The 16,696-nt window shown below is 39.6% G+C and overlaps 2 protein-coding genes across 5 annotated transcripts in view; both read right to left on the reverse strand.

Moving 5' to 3' along the window:
• Positions 1-11,514, reverse strand: part of stx1a (syntaxin 1A (brain)) — a 53,581-nt gene extending 42,067 nt beyond the window's left edge. For all 4 annotated transcript variants that reach the window (XM_087795496.1, XM_087795497.1, XM_087795498.1 and 1 more), the window contains exon 1: positions 11,175-11,514. In XM_087795496.1, the coding sequence (XP_087651622.1) occupies positions 11,175-11,204 (30 nt within the window). In that variant the 5' untranslated portion in view covers positions 11,205-11,514. The remainder of the gene's footprint in view (positions 1-11,174) is intronic.
• Positions 11,515-12,594: 1,080 nt separating this feature from the next.
• On the reverse strand, positions 12,595-16,482 carry bud23 (BUD23 rRNA methyltransferase and ribosome maturation factor). Its single transcript, XM_087795489.1, has 12 exons — positions 16,328-16,482; positions 16,134-16,171; positions 15,926-16,021; positions 15,718-15,800; positions 15,247-15,343; positions 15,046-15,142; positions 14,932-14,982; positions 14,778-14,863; positions 14,532-14,577; positions 14,396-14,457; positions 13,235-13,324; positions 12,595-13,171 (listed from the first exon to the last, which is right to left on the reverse strand). Exons 1-12 carry the CDS (start codon positions 16,373-16,375, stop codon positions 13,117-13,119), a joined length of 849 nt encoding a protein of 282 aa, XP_087651615.1. The 5' UTR covers positions 16,376-16,482; the 3' UTR covers positions 12,595-13,116.
• Between the last annotated feature and the right edge of the window lie 214 nt (positions 16,483-16,696).

The raw sequence follows: 16,696 nt of genomic DNA on the forward strand, positions 1-16,696 counted from the left end.
GAGAGGAAAACTCCTTGTCACTCTGCACGTCGAAGAAAATGTACATTTGAGAAGATTTTAACAGATGTCAGTTGATTTATGAGTCGTAACATGGAAGGTTGTTTGTTTTCATACACAATACCTCATTAAAACTGAAATAACAAAACAAACTCTAAATGTGACGAGGCTTCTGACCAGATATTTACCTCTGCCAAGGAGATAATGTGATTGTTAGCATTTGCATGTCTGTTAGCAAAACAACTCAGGTAATCAGATTTCTGAATTACATCTTCATGTACAAATATTTTCACTCTCTGGTCAAGCAACTCTTCTTCGCCTACTACCACCCGCTTTCCACATAAACTCATTCTAATCTGTGATAGTAGTTAAAATAAGCATGATATTGGACAAAAATAAAATCATATTACAGTTTAATTGAGCTGCTTGGCAGGGGTCTGCCATCTATGAGAGCTAATCTTGAAGCCATCCCATCTCGATACATTTCATTTAGTCAATTCGTAAAGTCATTTCCTGTTTCTCTCCCCATTCTTTGTCGGTGTGTGGCTTGATCTGCTAATGAAGATGGCAATCTGCTATAATCCAGCTTTTCATTTACGTTGCATTCACCAGGGACCGGCGTAAGCTCGTGTTACAGTTCTGCCTGGTGTGATGCTGACTCCACCGCGTTCTTGAATTGCCTTCAGAAACTTTAATTATTTCTGGCTCTGTTTTCTTTTTCTTTCATGTAAATTTTGGCAAGTTCCTACACTGACTTCTGACTCTAATTATTCAACACTTCTTTGAGCAGTTGGTACACCACCTTGCTCGCGATCAATGCTCTTTTGGTTTGGATATACTGTATATCGAACATTGTACCTGAGAAAAACGACCTTGATTTAGTTTGCCGTCAACTTGTGGAGCTTTTTATTCTATTTAGTTTTGACCGTTTTTTTTGTAAATTTAGTTATAGAAAATTGATGTATTAAAAAACACATCTCTTCTTTCACCCATTACCAGCTGGAGCCTGGCATTTTGTGTCATTCCTGCTCTAAAACCTTCAGTTTTAAATCAACTTTAGAAAGGAAGATGTAAAACAACAGGGATAGAAGCAGCAATTTTCATTGACAAGACAAATAGTTTGAGGAGTCCAGAAACAAACAAAGCTGTACCTAAAATTGAAGGTGTGCAAAACCCATTTAACACTGTAACTAGTAAAAAAAAAAAAAAAAAAGCGCAGGAGGTGGAACAACACTCTCGAGTCGTAAATGTGTCTGCAGAACTTTCTAAATATCAGCCGCTATAATAGTCTTGCTGTTCCTTCTCCTCCAGTCGACAATCGTTAGCTTACACACATGATGAACTCGGTCACCTCGCTCTGCCTCCTCCTTCCCTCACACACACCTCGCCATCTCTTCTCGAAAAAAACACCAGATTAATTATAGATGCTCTCCTTTTGTTTTCCTCTTCATAGCCGTCTATCTAGCCAAGTCTTTTTTGATGACATTAAGCCGCGTATACAGGTAACTGCTCTCCCCTTTTCTCTGCCTCGTGACCTTCCCGTCTTTGACGTGATGACATTTCAGATGATTCTCCACACAGTGAAAGGAACCATTCGCACTTTTTCATGATCATTACGCGTCCATGACGATCGATCATGGCTACATGTACATGATTATTTAACAGCGGAGCAACTGGACGGTCAATAGATATGTATTATAGACTCTTAAAAATACGTCTGCTGATCCAGGGGCACCGGCAGGATCAAAAGCGTGTTGTTATTCAATATCATAGGCCATGTGTACAATCACACGCCATCAAAGGTTGTGTAGCTGTTGTTTCTGAGAGAGAATCTTGCGTACCTTCTCAAGGTTGTCTGCGTCTTTGTATGCATCCACAGAGGCAGATAAATGCTGGTATCTGATGACTTTCACCTGAGAATACACTCCGAGTCTATACTTCGACTTACATTTTTGCTGATGACATCCAGCTCTACTGCTCTTTTGATCCAACTGAGCCCCAGAGGCTGAACAGCTTAGTCAATTGTTTGCTAGAAATCAAACAATGGCTGAGTAAAAACACTCTACAGCTAAATGTGGACAAAACTGAAACACTGGTGATTGCTCCTGATGATAAGGTTCCAGGGTTGAGTCAGTACTTGGGTGACTTAGGTCAGTCTGTCAAACTGAGCCTGAGAAACCTGGGTGTTGTATTTGATAAAGACATGTCTCATGTTCGACACTGCAGAAAACTGACCAGAAACTGTTTCCTTCAACTGAGAAAAATCTCTAAACTTAGGAAAATGTTGTCGGAACATGATCTGGAGCTTGTAATCCATGCGTTTGTTTCTTCTCGTCTGGACTATTGTAACAGTTTGTTTTCATGTCTTAACAAAAAGGAGCTGTCACGCCTGCAGTTGATTCAGAACTCTGCAGCGAGAATTCTAACCCGCTCAAGTAGAAGAACTCACATTTCTCCGATCCTTAAAACTCTTCACTGGCTTCCAGTTTCTTTCAGGATCAACTTTAAAATTCTGGTTCTTACTTTCAGAGCTATTCAAGGTCAGGCTCCTCCTTACATCACTGATCTGATCCAGCCTTACACCCCAGCTCGGGCTCTGAGGTCTGTGGATCAGAATCTACTTATGGTTCCACGCACACGGCTCAGGACCAGAGGAGAGAAATCTTTTCAGGCTGTTGCTCCTAAGCTTTAGAACGATCTTCCTCTCTCTTTGCGCTTGATCTACTGACTCCTTTAAGAAACATCTTAAGACGTTTCTATTTGTTCAGGCTTTTCCTTGATTTTCTGGAACTCCTGTGTTGTTCTCAGTATTATCTTGATCTTTAAAGTATGTACTTTTTTGAGTATTGTTTTGATTGTTTAAGCGCTTTGTGACCCTGGTCTCGAAAAGCGCTATATAAATAAATATTACTTACTAACTTACTTACTTACATACAGAAAACATGTTTCGTTTAAATTGACAGTGTTTGCGATAAAGTTGATTTGTGTAGGAGCCGCATGACCCTGAACTCACACCAAGAGTGGTCGCAGTTCACGTCATTGAGCTACTTTATTCAGTTGAAATATTAGCATTATTAACATTCTAAATATGTTTAACCCTTGTGTTATCTCAGGGTCAACGACTGCATATGTATTTATGAAAGCCAGGGAGGTCGTTCACCTTGACCCAGAGACAACACAAGGGATACCAAAAACACATTTGTTTTTCAGGCCCCCGGATCACCTTGACCCTGAGACAACACAAGGGATACCAAAAACACATTTGTTTTTCAGGCCCCCCGGGTCACCGTGAGTTAACAAGGGTTAAAAAGATGTCTTCATGGAGACATGGAGGGTGAAGTAAATTATTAAGTTAAAAGTGATTTAACTTCTGTAAATAGTGTATTATTTTATTAAATAATCGGACATTCTTTAATTTATTCACCACTTTCCTGTCTGAAGTACATCTACCACTTCACCTACTGACATCTGCAATCCTATTTTAGCAGCGCCTTTTTTATATTTTTCATGCAATACGAAAAAAGCTTGCACCACTTTAGGTGCGATTCTGTCTGTTCTGTTCTCTCTGGGAATCTCATCAACATATAAACTACAAATCTCGACCTGTTCATTCGCCCATACGCATCTTATCATATGTTCTTGGAACTAGTCATGTGACAAAGTATGTCCATTTGCGATGTATTTAATTCAAAAAAAAACTTTCCATGATAGTGTAAAAACGTTTTGCATATTTGAAAGTTTTGATGACATTTATGCATTAGCATTAAATGGATGGAAACAGAATTGAGCTTCCGAACGGGAAGATAATGGACGTAGAGGTTCATAAGGCTTCGGTCGGCTAACTCGTAACACATAAAATCAGTTATCATTGCAACTGCTGCCTCATTTGCAAATACAGACCCAGTGAGACGCCAGATTGGTCTCGCTCATTTCATGGCTCATTGAGGCAATTATGCCGCTTCAACGTGTCGATGAATTTTGTGTTTTATGAGTGTGTCTTTCATATGCTACTCACAGTGTTTAAACCGACGGAATTATTGTGTTAATGTCATTGACGACCACTTCACTTAACTTGTCCAACATTTATTCACTCAGTCTATAGGTAACCACGTTCTCCACGTTGGTACTTGAACCTTTTGACTTGTTCTTTTCAATATTTTCTATGGAAGGAATCTCTACATTCTTATGAAGGTGAAGAATCGTAAAGGAAAGAAAAGAGAGGGTAATGTGTGAGACTAATAGAATCATGAGGGATTCATCCGGCCTGGCAATAAAAAGTTTTTCTTTTCAGAATTTACTGGTCGACCTACTTCATTACTCTCATTTACAGTCACTGTCTTGGGTCGGTTACACACTGCACAACCGTCACACTGGGCCCGATGTAAAGGGAAACAGGCGTCCAGACGAGACTCAGTAAAACCTCTGATCTTCTGCATTTCAATCATGTCGGGGTGCATCCTCCATACCTTCTTGGACATGCACAACTGGGATCATGGCGGTAGCAGAACAAGGACATGCCGGACAGATGTTGCATCTTAGTTAACCTAGGAACTCATCAGTGTCCCCCAGGAAGAGGTATCTGGGGAGAGGGGAATTGTGGCAATTCCACGCCTGACAGAAAAACACTTCATGCTAGAAAAACAACGCTGAATATAGTTTTTGCTCATCCAGGATTATCCCAAGGAGATATTGTTATAGTAAACTGTGACTCCAAATTTCAAACATTTCTTTTACAACTTTAAGAAGAAAGCACTACTTTAACTTTATCAACCTTACTTTTGGTAGAGTCCAGTGCAGAGTTCTGGTTGAAGGAGCTTCATTTCACCACCACAGCAGCAACTGGAGATCAAGTAATTGTTCTCTCGCTCTTTTTTTTTTTTTTGAACGTTTGTTTACGGAATTATTTTCAAAACGTCCCCCACAAATAAATATCACAAGTTCTGACTGAGGACTACATACACGATTATAGCTGGATTTCCATTACAGTTTTTCTTCTCACAAAATACATAGTGATATTACAAGGTTCAAATATCTACCGTAAAAAACGTTTAATATTTTGTTCAAGGTACTCATCTCCACCCATGAAACTTCACTGAAGCCTCTTGTTACAGCAAACTTTTCACATCCTTAATTGCGCTTTTGCAATATATTTCAATAACGTCCGAAAGCGTCAAACCTTATTTCCATTAACCGTTATTTAAAATCAAGCTGTCTATCATGTGGAAGTTCCCCCACTGGACCCTGTTTTCAAAAGTGGGCATAGAAAATTGTGGTGCATTAAAACTGATGCAACCTTGCTTCAGTAATCGTGGGAGATTACTGTATTTTATACATTTTATATCACTTTTTATGTGGAAAAAGCAGGAAAAAGGGAGGAGGGCATGTTGGTCGGGGATCCTGGGTGACAAGAAACAGATTGGTAGAGGTGTTGAGAAGAGAAAAAAAAGACCACAGACATAAGATTACAAACAGGGAGGTCAGTTTCAAGGGTCAGGAGAAAACATGTTCAGACAGGCAGCAAGGACATTGGTGTGTGTCACCAACAGTTCGCCCAGTTAGACTTTTAAGAGAAGGGGACGTTCACTCCGATTGCAGAGAGCAGAAATGGGTAACTCTACAAATGGATCGAACGTCATACCAGCTGGCAAAGCTGCGTCAATCACTGATAAATGACGATAATGGACGCAAATAATGGAGCCTGACAGTCGATGAAAAAGATTTCGAAGACCCAACAATACAGAACCACGAGAGGGCGGATGTTCAGCAGAAGGTGCCATGGCGATAAAATGACTCGGTAAAAAGATAAACATCAGGTTTGATTGATAACAGTCCCCGCAGCGGTTAATATCTGTAATTACCCCATCAACGTGTTCCGCCCCCCCTTACTTAGGACTTGAAGGCTAATAAATGCCTCATATCAGCACCATCTGTCTGTTCTGGGCCAACAGGGAGGACGAATCACAGTCTTACTTATTGAGAGGATCGTTCAAGCTGCTGAACCTGAAATATGAATCATCAGAAATCAAAGCAGAAGAATAAGAAGCTGTGCCGGATTTTGGACCTTCAGGACGGGTCCGTGACGATGTCATATGCGCAGGTTGTTGTGACGCAAACAATCAAAGTTGATTAGAGAAGATGAAGCTAACGATGGAGGCAGGAAACTGTGCTCGGCACAGGAGGTTTTCCAGAGCCGGAGTCAACTGTTTGTTATGGGTCATGTTAATGTACCTTCCAGGCAGTTACAGACAGTGTAAGAAAAACTTACATTCAGTCATCATGCTCAACCTTCTGACCATTCTATATCGCGCTGGTCGCCTCTTGCATCAGTCAGCATTCATGTCACCTTCATCCTTTGAGTTCTGATGGATGTCAGAACTCAATATAGCTCATATTTAACATATGCTGAACACTCCCTGCATCTGATGGAACATCTTGATTTGATCAAGTGAACCATAAAGCGTTGAGAATTTTGAAGAAGCTGACGGACTCTGAAGCAGAAATGTACGACCAAGTTTTCAAAACTATCGATTTATTTTTCATAAATTATTATTATAATGATATAAATAACACACAGTCAGCTGATAATGACACATTAAGATTGTTTTTAATGAACAAAGTTTTATGTGCTGCGCAATATCTTTTTATTTGCTACGGCTCTCACTATTTTCACTCACTTGGTTGATATAACCGACGTAGAGGACTATAATATAAAGTATATGGCGGTAACAAAAATGTGATATTCAAATATTTGTCTTTTCATAGTTCATTAGCATACAGCTGTCATCCGTCTGTTCATTTGCCTATACACAATATAACAGCAAATAAACAGACAAAATAAATATCTTCTTCGCTAAAATAAAAGCCAAACAAGCCTACAATTGTATAAAAGCTTAACTAACAATAACACAGCGAACAGAAGAGGTTTTTATGAACTTGAGGGTTTAATAGCGGAGGTTATAGCGGAAGTAACAGACCCGTCACACATTCAACAAAATTAAAAAAAAATTGATAAAGACTTAAGCAAAGGACCGACATCGCCTCGGACCTCTAACACGATAACAATTGTGCAGCAGAGATGATGTAAATCTGCGCTTCCCTTAAGCAAGAGAAAAATCACAAACTCTTTCATGTGTCATAGTCTTGTCCAATGTTCATATCCTTGTGTTATCCAGTGAAGGAATAACTACCCAGATTCTCTGTTTCTGCAGGAGATTAAATCTGTTGGGCATAACTTTGTTACATCACTTGCTCTTTTTATTTGAGCATTATTAAAGTGATAGACAGTTCACCCAAAACACAGATTTTACTTCTTTTCTACTCCCGCTCATGTCGACCAAGGGTTAGGATTATTTCCCTTTATCGAATTATAGACCAACGTATATGTTCATTTTATTGCATAGACCTGTGCTCAGTGATTGAAGACACACTCGAACACATCCAAATACCTCCACACACACATCGGATTTTATCGGTCGATACCCAAAGTCTAGGGATCGGTATAAAACTTGCTACACACACACCGCCAAACCTGTGAAGGATTGTTGCAGGAAAACATGAAAATTAAAGCCACCGTGACAAATGGCCCCGCTGACCCTCTGAGAAGTCTCCACTGGCACCGGAACCTCCTTCATCTTGAGGCTATACATAGAACACAATATTAATCTGGTTCTGATGGGAAATAACGGCTTCGCTGTGTCAGTAATTTCGTCGTCTGATGTCCTGAAATGGCCCTCGGAATAACAGGGAGGTTTTTCAGGAACAGTCGACTTGATCAAAAATAATGATTTTTCTAGCGTCAAAATCAAACGTGCTCCTTTATTACCAACAATATCTGGTGTGTGGAGACGCCAGGCCGGGAGACCTGCTTCTCTCACGCTGTACTCACACATACAAATTTTGGCAGAGCCGACTCGTCTCCCACGAGACCCATTCAAAGCTCCATCTCCAGCGAGCGTTGAGGAGCCATAAATTGGTCCTCGCGTTGTCTTTCTACAGCTTAACTGCCAGTTACACACATCTGAGGATGGCTGACTCACAAACAATCTGCCGGGATGATTAATGGCTCTCAGAAATCCCTCCTGCCGACTATTTGCCACCATTCAGGGTTGAAATCTTTATGAAGGTGCAAAGTCATGTTTGCATAAGATGATGGATTTGAAGGATTTCTTTAGAGAGAGGAGAGTCCAGTCTTGACAGGCAAGCACAGGTTTAGGTTTAATAAAAACACTTCTAGGGGATTTCTGTTCCCAGCACTGATCTGAAGGGGCCGTTGTGATGTCATCATCTTGATTGATATTGGGTCTAAAACTGAACCATAATGGTCTTGAAGTAAGTCTATATGGAAATCCACAACCATTTCCTACAGGTTGATTCCACCATTACAGAAACACGGAGCAACTTCTAGCAGTTTCCTGTCACCGAGAATTCAGATATGGGAAAGCAGAGTCCACCTTGACTTGTGTGACAATCCTTGATAAAGACAACAGAGGATCATGGTCACCAGCTCAGGATGGTTTTCTTGTTGAATTCTGATTTAAGCTAAATCTGTGTTGCACAATTTGAGTATTCGTTTCGTGGCATTGTTTTTTTTAGAAAATTAGTTAAATCTATGGTGAAGATAAGCGAGGGAAAAGGTTTCAGACTTGGTATCAGGTATTCGGCCATACTTACTCAGAAGTACCGAGATATACAAGAGAAGATTATGTCCATTTGGAAACAGTTTCATACTGAGAAATGGACCTTTACCTTCAATCTGTTGGTTATTTATTCTTCAACCATCAGCCTTCATTTTACCAAGCAGTCACATGACAACACATAACTTTAAATCTTTACCATTTCAAGATTCTATCTCTTCGTGCCGCTATCTACGTCCACTTAAACTCACTGGGTCTCATTCATGAAGCACGAGTCCAGATTCATGAAGGAAGCAGAACACTCAGATCTGATCGTAAAAACAAGTGAGTGTTCAATGAATCCCTAAAGCGAGAGCAGTTCATAGTAATGAGTCCGTCCGTGAAGGTTCTCATCGATAAAAATTTAATTAAAATTTATGCAGGTCCTGGTTATCCAAGAGGTTCAATACCGAGTCAACTGGACTGTGTAGAGTTCCAGGTGTAGCTTGGAATAGGTTTCAGTCCATGGATTGTTTCAACCCTCTCCCTGTTGTTCTCTGCTCCTCCCCCTATAGGATATATACCGGCTCCTAACCCAGGCTCACTTGGAACAGAAGAAGGGTGATCTTCCTAGAAACTCTACAAAGTCCAGTTGACTTGCTTTTTTTGAACCTCTTGGATAGTAATGAGACTTTAGCATAAATCTCTGCCCATGAATGACCATATAAGGAAGTGAAGATGATCCTGTCAGACAAACAAACAGAGAGAAAAATCAACTTTTCTAAAGCGAAGATCCAAATAAATTTGGGTGAAGTGGATTTTAGAAACACATTTTATTTTCCACGGTTAGTATTGGAGTTTATTTTTTATATCTCTCTTCTGTTGGTTCTGGTGTCAAAGCGTAGGGATGTGTCGGATGTTTTTAAATCATCCTGACATAACTGTCATAACAGGTGAAAGATCCCGATCCCTAACTGATGAAACGCTGTAGCTAAACAGGATTTTGGAAGTTTTGACCGGCTGTGATCGCTGACTAACTTTGGGTATAACGGATGAAGACTCGGCTGGTTCTGGAGCGAATATTCAACACTTTTTTAACTTAACCTGCTAATATTTCCTCACTGGAACACAGAACATATTCCAAAAGGCAAATAAATGTAGAAAAGAAAAACTTTAGTCACAAAATATCACCTTCTGACAAGAACATTGTTGAGGAAACCTCTCTGTCAGGAGTCGATAATTCACAACCATGAACATAACATGGATTTTAAACCTGCTAATTGTCAATTTAACTATATGTGATTTATTTATTTTTTTGTAAAATTCAAATCATGTTTTTCAGATGCATCTGCGTATTGTTGACACAACAAAGTGACAAATATATTTTAAGTTCATTCTTCAATCCACACAAACTTTTATTTTCCGAGGAATCTTACACGAGATCGCAGCTACTAAATTATTGATAAATGCCAAAATGCCTTACATTTCCCACTGTTCATGTTTTACACGTTTTAATTCTTCTCCAGAACACTGACCCGTACATAAAGAGGTAAGAGACGTTCTTCTCCAACTCTACTTCTACGACTCTTCTCAACTTAGAGACATCTTTTAAGATGGATATTGTGTCTCCAACTTGCCTATACAAGGGTCTCCAAGAGACCCCCAGAAAGACGACCAATCCACTGGTTTTAAAGGGAGGAGCAACCGTTCTACCTCGAGTCTCTACAGCAGGGGCAGGCAATTCAAATCCTTCAAGGGCCACATTAAATTCTGCCAATGTTGTTAGGGGCCGTCAAGCAAAAAGAAAAACGAAAAAAATCCCTAAAAAAAGGACATTTATTAAGCTAAATAAGCTGCAATTTATTCTTGTATAGATTCGTTTTTTCTAAACATTTCTTCATTGAACTTAAAAAATGTTTTGAGGGCTTAATATATACTGGAAAAATTACACACAAAAAGAAGGGACGTGTTATGTGAAATTGCAAATGAATAATAAATACAAAATACATTTGTTAATGCATTATAACCATTTATACATGATCATACTTTGACATTACAAGGGCCGCATTAATAAAGCCAAATGTGGCCCCTGGCCTGTCTACAGGATGGCTTAGCTTCTACTTGATTTATTTCGGAATATCCTAAAACAAGAAAACAATCATGTCCGCGAGCATCAGCAGCTGTAAAAAAAAAGTGTCAATGAACAGTAGCTCCATCCAGTGACATCTGTCACGCGCACCTGTGGCTCTCGTCACCTCCATTAAGACGCAGGTTCTCATCGCTCTCACGCACGAGAGGAGGAGGAGGGGCCCCGGTGCATGAAAGATGGTCGCTCATATGAAAAACACAAGATAAACTAAAAATCTAAGCTTGTTTCACTTCACATTCATAAGAATCACAGGAGAAATGACATTAAAGGTATTATTTTCTACTTTGATCAAAGTGTCAAGAACCTTTTCCTTCGTTTTCCAGGCGAACCCGCGACGCGCACACGCACGCCGGGAGCCACAGAGCAGCAACTGTTGCTGCCTCGCGCACACTTTTGTAAAAATAGAAGAAACTTACATGTCGAAGTTCTTGCATGCGGTCCTTCATGGCGCCTCGGTCTCCTCCTCCTCCTCCTCAGATGCGGGTTTGACGCCGAGTGTCGAGCCGAGTTCAGCCGAGCGAGGATGCGCGCGAGGCGGCGAGAGGGAGGCGGGTCTTCTCCTGGAGGATGGATCGTGGTCTTCAACCACTTTACGGAATCCGTGTGACGCGCGCGCGAAAGGTGAGGCGAGGCCTTCCGGCGTTAACCCATCACACGCCCACAACTTCCTGCTCGATCGATGGAGGAGACCCGGCGAGAGAGAGAGAGACCCCCCGGGAGAGACGGGAAGTGGAGCAGACTGTTGGACACGAGCGGTCTGAGGAGTTCTGCTCGCACGAGACTGTTGAGACGGACTTTGGTTTGGTTATCGATTGAGCGCGCGCGGATAACGCCCAGGTTCAATTAGTGGGGAAAGCGAACAGCGCCCTCTGCCGGACCTAAGAGTAACAGCACTCGTTTGGTCGTCATGGATTCGAGTGTTACAGCTATTGATCATCTTTTTTACTTTTCCCAAAGGAACCGTGGTACTTTAATCTTTTTTTGCTAAACATTGATTTACCACAAATGGAAAGGTTTTATTTTGCTTTAGCACAACCTCTATAAATCGTGGTTGTTATATTATTAAATAAGTAAGTAATTTGTATTTATATAGCGCTTTTCCAGACCAGGGTCACAAAGCGCTTGAACAATCAAACCAATATTCAATACAATATATATTTAAAAGGTAAAGATAATACTGAAAACAACACAGGAGTTCAAGAAAATCAAGGAAAAGCCTGAACAAATGAGAAAGTCTTAAGATGTTTCTTGAAGGAGTCAGTATGTTTTAAAGCAGTAAAAACTAAACCAATTACAAAAAGAATGTAAATCCTCTTGATTATAGTCCAATTGGATAGTCATTCAATTTCTGCTCTGCTTTTTTTGTTCCAAGTATTTTTCTGTTTTTAGTCAATATTCTCAAAGTATTTTATGATGCATGCAAACAATGGAAATAACAGGTTTCAATGAGCTAACCGTTTTTCAATTGATTTATAAATGTATAATGTATTATTTAATTAATCTATTTTATCCAACTCGTATTATTTCATTTTTATACTACGCTGACATCACGAAAAATTCCGCTTTCAATAAATGATTTCCGATTCTGATGTCTCATCTAATCAGAACATTATATATCTAGATTAATTTTAAGATGGCTTGACAAGTAAATACATTTGACACCTACACTGATGATTTCAATTATAATAAGACTTTATCTACTTGATTTTAGTGTTAATATCTTAAATGAACAAGTAGTGATTTTTCTTGGTGCAGCAACGGGGAAAACCAGACCATAACAAGTTTGCCATTGAATCCATGATTACATAATCAGGCATTTGTTTTTGTTTTGTCATTTTTTAATGTTTGTTTTGCCTCTGCTGAACAATTAAACTTAATAATAGTCAGTATGTTCAGTGATAACGTAAACACACACACATTTATGCACTTAACCACACAATCCGTCTGGAAATTAACAGCTGCAGAATTCAACCGACTCATTATTTTTATTGCTTCATTGAAAGGTTAATTCATTTTTATTATGTTTTTGGAAGTATAGTAAGATGACCCATCTTCTTTGTTAATGGTGAGTATAACTTCAGTATTAATGGTTAAGCTAGATTATAAATTCCAGTGACATGTAGAAATGTGTTCAAAAAGGTTTTTTGCTCTGCAGCAAAACACTCAAAATTGCTTCAGGAGCTGAGATTTTTAATTTTTCCATTACAATACTTGAACCATATCTTCTCTTACTGCAGCCATGATCGTCATCTTCTTACATCTGCACAATATAATTGTGTCTGGGAAATGAATGAGTAATTAAAAGAGGCTCTTAATTAAGAAGTCTGACATCAAGGTGGTCCAGACGTTCTCCACGGTCTAAAAATGAGGTCTCCTCTGTCGTCCAGTGTATTTGGTGTCAGCTCGCACTTCCCTGCACGAGGAAAGAAGCGACGAGTAAAGCAACACTTCCACTGTTTTACTCTGGAGTACGTACCGTCCCTGTCTTCTCCGTCTTTCCTTTTTCTCCAGGATCCAGTCTTTTCCCTTCTTTACAGACCTTCCTTTCATGTTTTTGAAACGGCATCTGAAGCGAAACCAATTAAATTTAAAAACGTGTCTCTAATCCAACCTCTGCAGGACCCAGACACACACGCTCCACTCATTAGAGAATGATTGTGAAAAAGTGGGTCAACGAGTTCAGACGGAATCACATTCAGACAACCATTATTCATCAATTTATTTGTCCAAATGAAAATGTCGGCTCATAACCGTTTTTCCACGAATGCAAATCATCCCGAAAGGTCGCAGACAAAGACGACGTAAACAGTGCAGGGTTGTTGTGACGACTGATGGAAAAATGAATTCTTCACAAGGAAACCATGATGACGTTTGAGATCAGAGAAGTGTTGCGACTGTCGTTTATTATTAAAATGTGTTTATGTCTTGTATATAAAACACATATTAGAATCCTGCCAAAAGCCCGGGGCTGTAGTGGCTCCAACAACTCTGTGTCTGGATTGAACTTGAAGTCTCATATTGTTCTGCTGCACATTGTTTTTATACAAGAACCAGAACCCGCTCTCCTCATATTCCCTCGTTCACCAGGAGGCACGACGGTGTCAACTCTAGTTCTCAGAGCAGTCCGTCTCTCAAACAAGTCTGCAGGTGAAATGAGTCTAAACCTTCAGGCTCAGGCTGCAGACGTCACAGCGCACATTACATTTTGGACCTGATACACATGCTCCTGGTTTGGTGGGTTCAGAGCAGTAATGAAGGTTTATAGGAATGATTGTTAAGAAGCTACTTTTGTCATGTAGCAAAATGTGTTGAAGACCAATGAAACATGTGAATGAAGTCAAATCTGATTAGAGTTGTATTTGACTGACTTGTTTGAGAAATCAGTCTCTATGTGGAGCAGAACATTATAATAGACTTCTCAGTCAATGTCAAACCGGAGATTAGAACCATTTGGTTGCTAGGTGGCAGAGGAAATAACCCCTTTCATATCAACCATTGCTAAAGACGCATTAATTAATCTTAAAATGTAACCTTCTGATCACAACTTTCCACTTGTTAACAGAAGAAATCATACAATATGTCAATCATCATATTGATCTATAACTAAACTTTACATCAAGTGCTGGTTCTGGGTTACCTTTGTCCGGAATACTGGACCTGGTTTGCAACAGTTCTGTCTGATGTTTCTATTCCCAAACCCTGATGAACAGAAACATCAGAAATGATCACAGAGTCAAATCAACTATTCTTTAGGTTAAAAACTTTGTTCTCACTTTTGGGAGAACTCCCGTCACACCAGCGAACAGACACAAGAAGAATCTGGGGAGAAAATCAGCGAGACTGTCAATCAATTGTCCCGATTTTCACTTCCTTCAATAAGATAAAAATAAAAAATAGTTTTCCAAAAGTTGTTCATAATTGGCTTAGTAATATAAATTGATTTAACTGTGCCATGGATAAAATGATAAATGATTGACGCTAATCCACATTAAAAAATCTTCCAAGTGTCAGAGACTGACTTTTTGGCCTTGCTGCTGTTGGGGTAGTCGACCACCATTCCTCCACTGAAGCCTGCCTTCATGGCTCGCTCCGTGATCAATTCCAGCTAGAAAATAAAGAAAGAAAGAATGTTAAGTCTGTGTCATCGAAAGAAAAGTCACTTTAATCATTTACCTGCTCGGAATTCTCTGGATAAAGCTGGAAGACGGCCCGGGCACCTCTCGACTGAAAATAAAAGCATTAAGCTGAATAACAGGTTTTCTTATAAAACACTCAGATGTGTCTCACCAGTGAAGAATAGAGCGTGCTGAAGAAGGTGAAGAGTCTCTTAGAAGGACTGTGTGTTCGCTTGTCTGCGTTACAGAGCCACTGCAGTGCAGAGATGCTGACGACGAAGCAAAGAAGAGACGGTTATTTTAAAAAACCAAGAAATTTAACATATAATATAATTTATTATTATATCAGTAATAAATATTAAGCCTTCATCACCTGATGCAGCCGTCGAAGGTTCCTGGCCGGAAAGGCATCCCCTCCCCCATATCACCCAACAACAAGTCTCCTTCCACCTCTCGGTCAAGCGCCACGTCTAGATTTTACAATATTGAAAAAGGTCAACTTCAAAAAAACGACAAGATTGTTAAGTTGTAAGGTGATAATTAAGAGTATTAATATACGATATTAAGTCCAGGGCAATACGATCGGGGATATTGACCTCAATCACATTAGGGGCCAAAAGATAATCCTAGGTCCAACAGATGTTTACACAGGGGACTTCAAAAGGAGTCTGATTGTGATATTTTTAAAAAATTATCCAACATGAGTCTTATTTGACATCTCTGTATAATTGCGGAAATCCATAAATCTGTCTTATTTTATCTTAGGTCACAAACATAAACATGAATCTGCTAAAAATAACTTGCCTCGAGTTTATTTATTGAGTTTATAAAATGCAAAACTGACCCAACATGGCCGAGCTGATATCTACGCCAACCCAGTAGTGTCCTTCTTCCGAGAGGTAATCTCCACTGAGACCTGAACCACACCTGTGATGAGGATATAAAGAGAGTTACAACTTCACAAGCGATAGATATACGACTATTCTTTTTCTTGGTTGTCTGCTTTACTTCGAAGATCTGAACTATATACGAGATCCCAGTCCTTTACTCACCCCACGTCCAGCAGAAAACACGGCTGGTCTTCTGGAAGGTTTAAAAGTTCTACAGCTCTCTCTGACATCTGTGTCTGAATCTCTATCATTCTGGAGCTGGAAAACAAGATTTAAGCCTCGATGATACACATTCAATATACACATGAATACTGTTGTGTTCACAAAACATCAATACAATTGACAAAGAAAGAACTCTATATTCACTCACTTCTGTGAATATTTTTTCGCTTCCACCTCATTGTAAAACTGAAAAAGCAACAATATTAGGCATTAGTTCACATATATTACTTGGGCATGCGATACAATGTTGACTTTACGTTACTTAAGCATTTGTTTAAATACAATAAAAAATACCATGAACCTAAACTAGAATACAAACTTATCAAACAAAGATCGACCTACCACATCCGGAGGAGCTGAGTGTTCTGGTCGTCGACAGTTGGACGTCATGATTATTTCGTTTGTCTTGTGTTTAAATATCTAACGTTCGTCGAAATTTCAGCCTCTTTTAAAGAGCAAAATGTTGTAAACACGTGAAATCCCAGGGTCTCTTCTTCTTCGGCTTCATACACGGAAACCTCGACGAACGTGTCGCCACCTGCTGTTGAGTCGTAAAGTTACACATCTCAGCTGTTACAACAAAAACGCAATAATTATTATATTCTTCAAATGATTATTTACATGTTTCGATTATTTTCAACTCAAGCTTTTCAGAACGCTGCTATTATTAAGTATTTCCTATAATAACACAATGTATTTGCTCTAGGCGTC

The sequence above is a fragment of the Callionymus lyra genome, chromosome 7, assembly GCF_982586985.1.
Source record: "Callionymus lyra chromosome 7, fCalLyr1.hap1.1, whole genome shotgun sequence".
Lineage (NCBI taxonomy): Eukaryota > Metazoa > Chordata > Actinopteri > Syngnathiformes > Callionymidae > Callionymus > Callionymus lyra.

What these genes read in the sequence shown, in the direction of transcription:
- bud23 (XM_087795489.1), bottom strand. Translation starts at nt 16,375, where the DNA reads ATGACGTCCAACTGTCGACGACCAGAACACTCAGCTCCTCCGGATGTG. An exon ending in ACTCAGCTCCTCCGGATGTG is followed by an intron (nt 16,172 to 16,327) that starts GTAGGTCGATCT and finishes TTGCTTTTTCAG; the next exon opens with TTTTACAATGAGGTGGAAGC. An exon ending in AGACGGAGAAGACAGGGACG is followed by an intron (nt 13,172 to 13,234) that starts GTACGTACTCCA and finishes TTCCTCGTGCAG; the next exon opens with GGAAGTGCGAGCTGACACCA.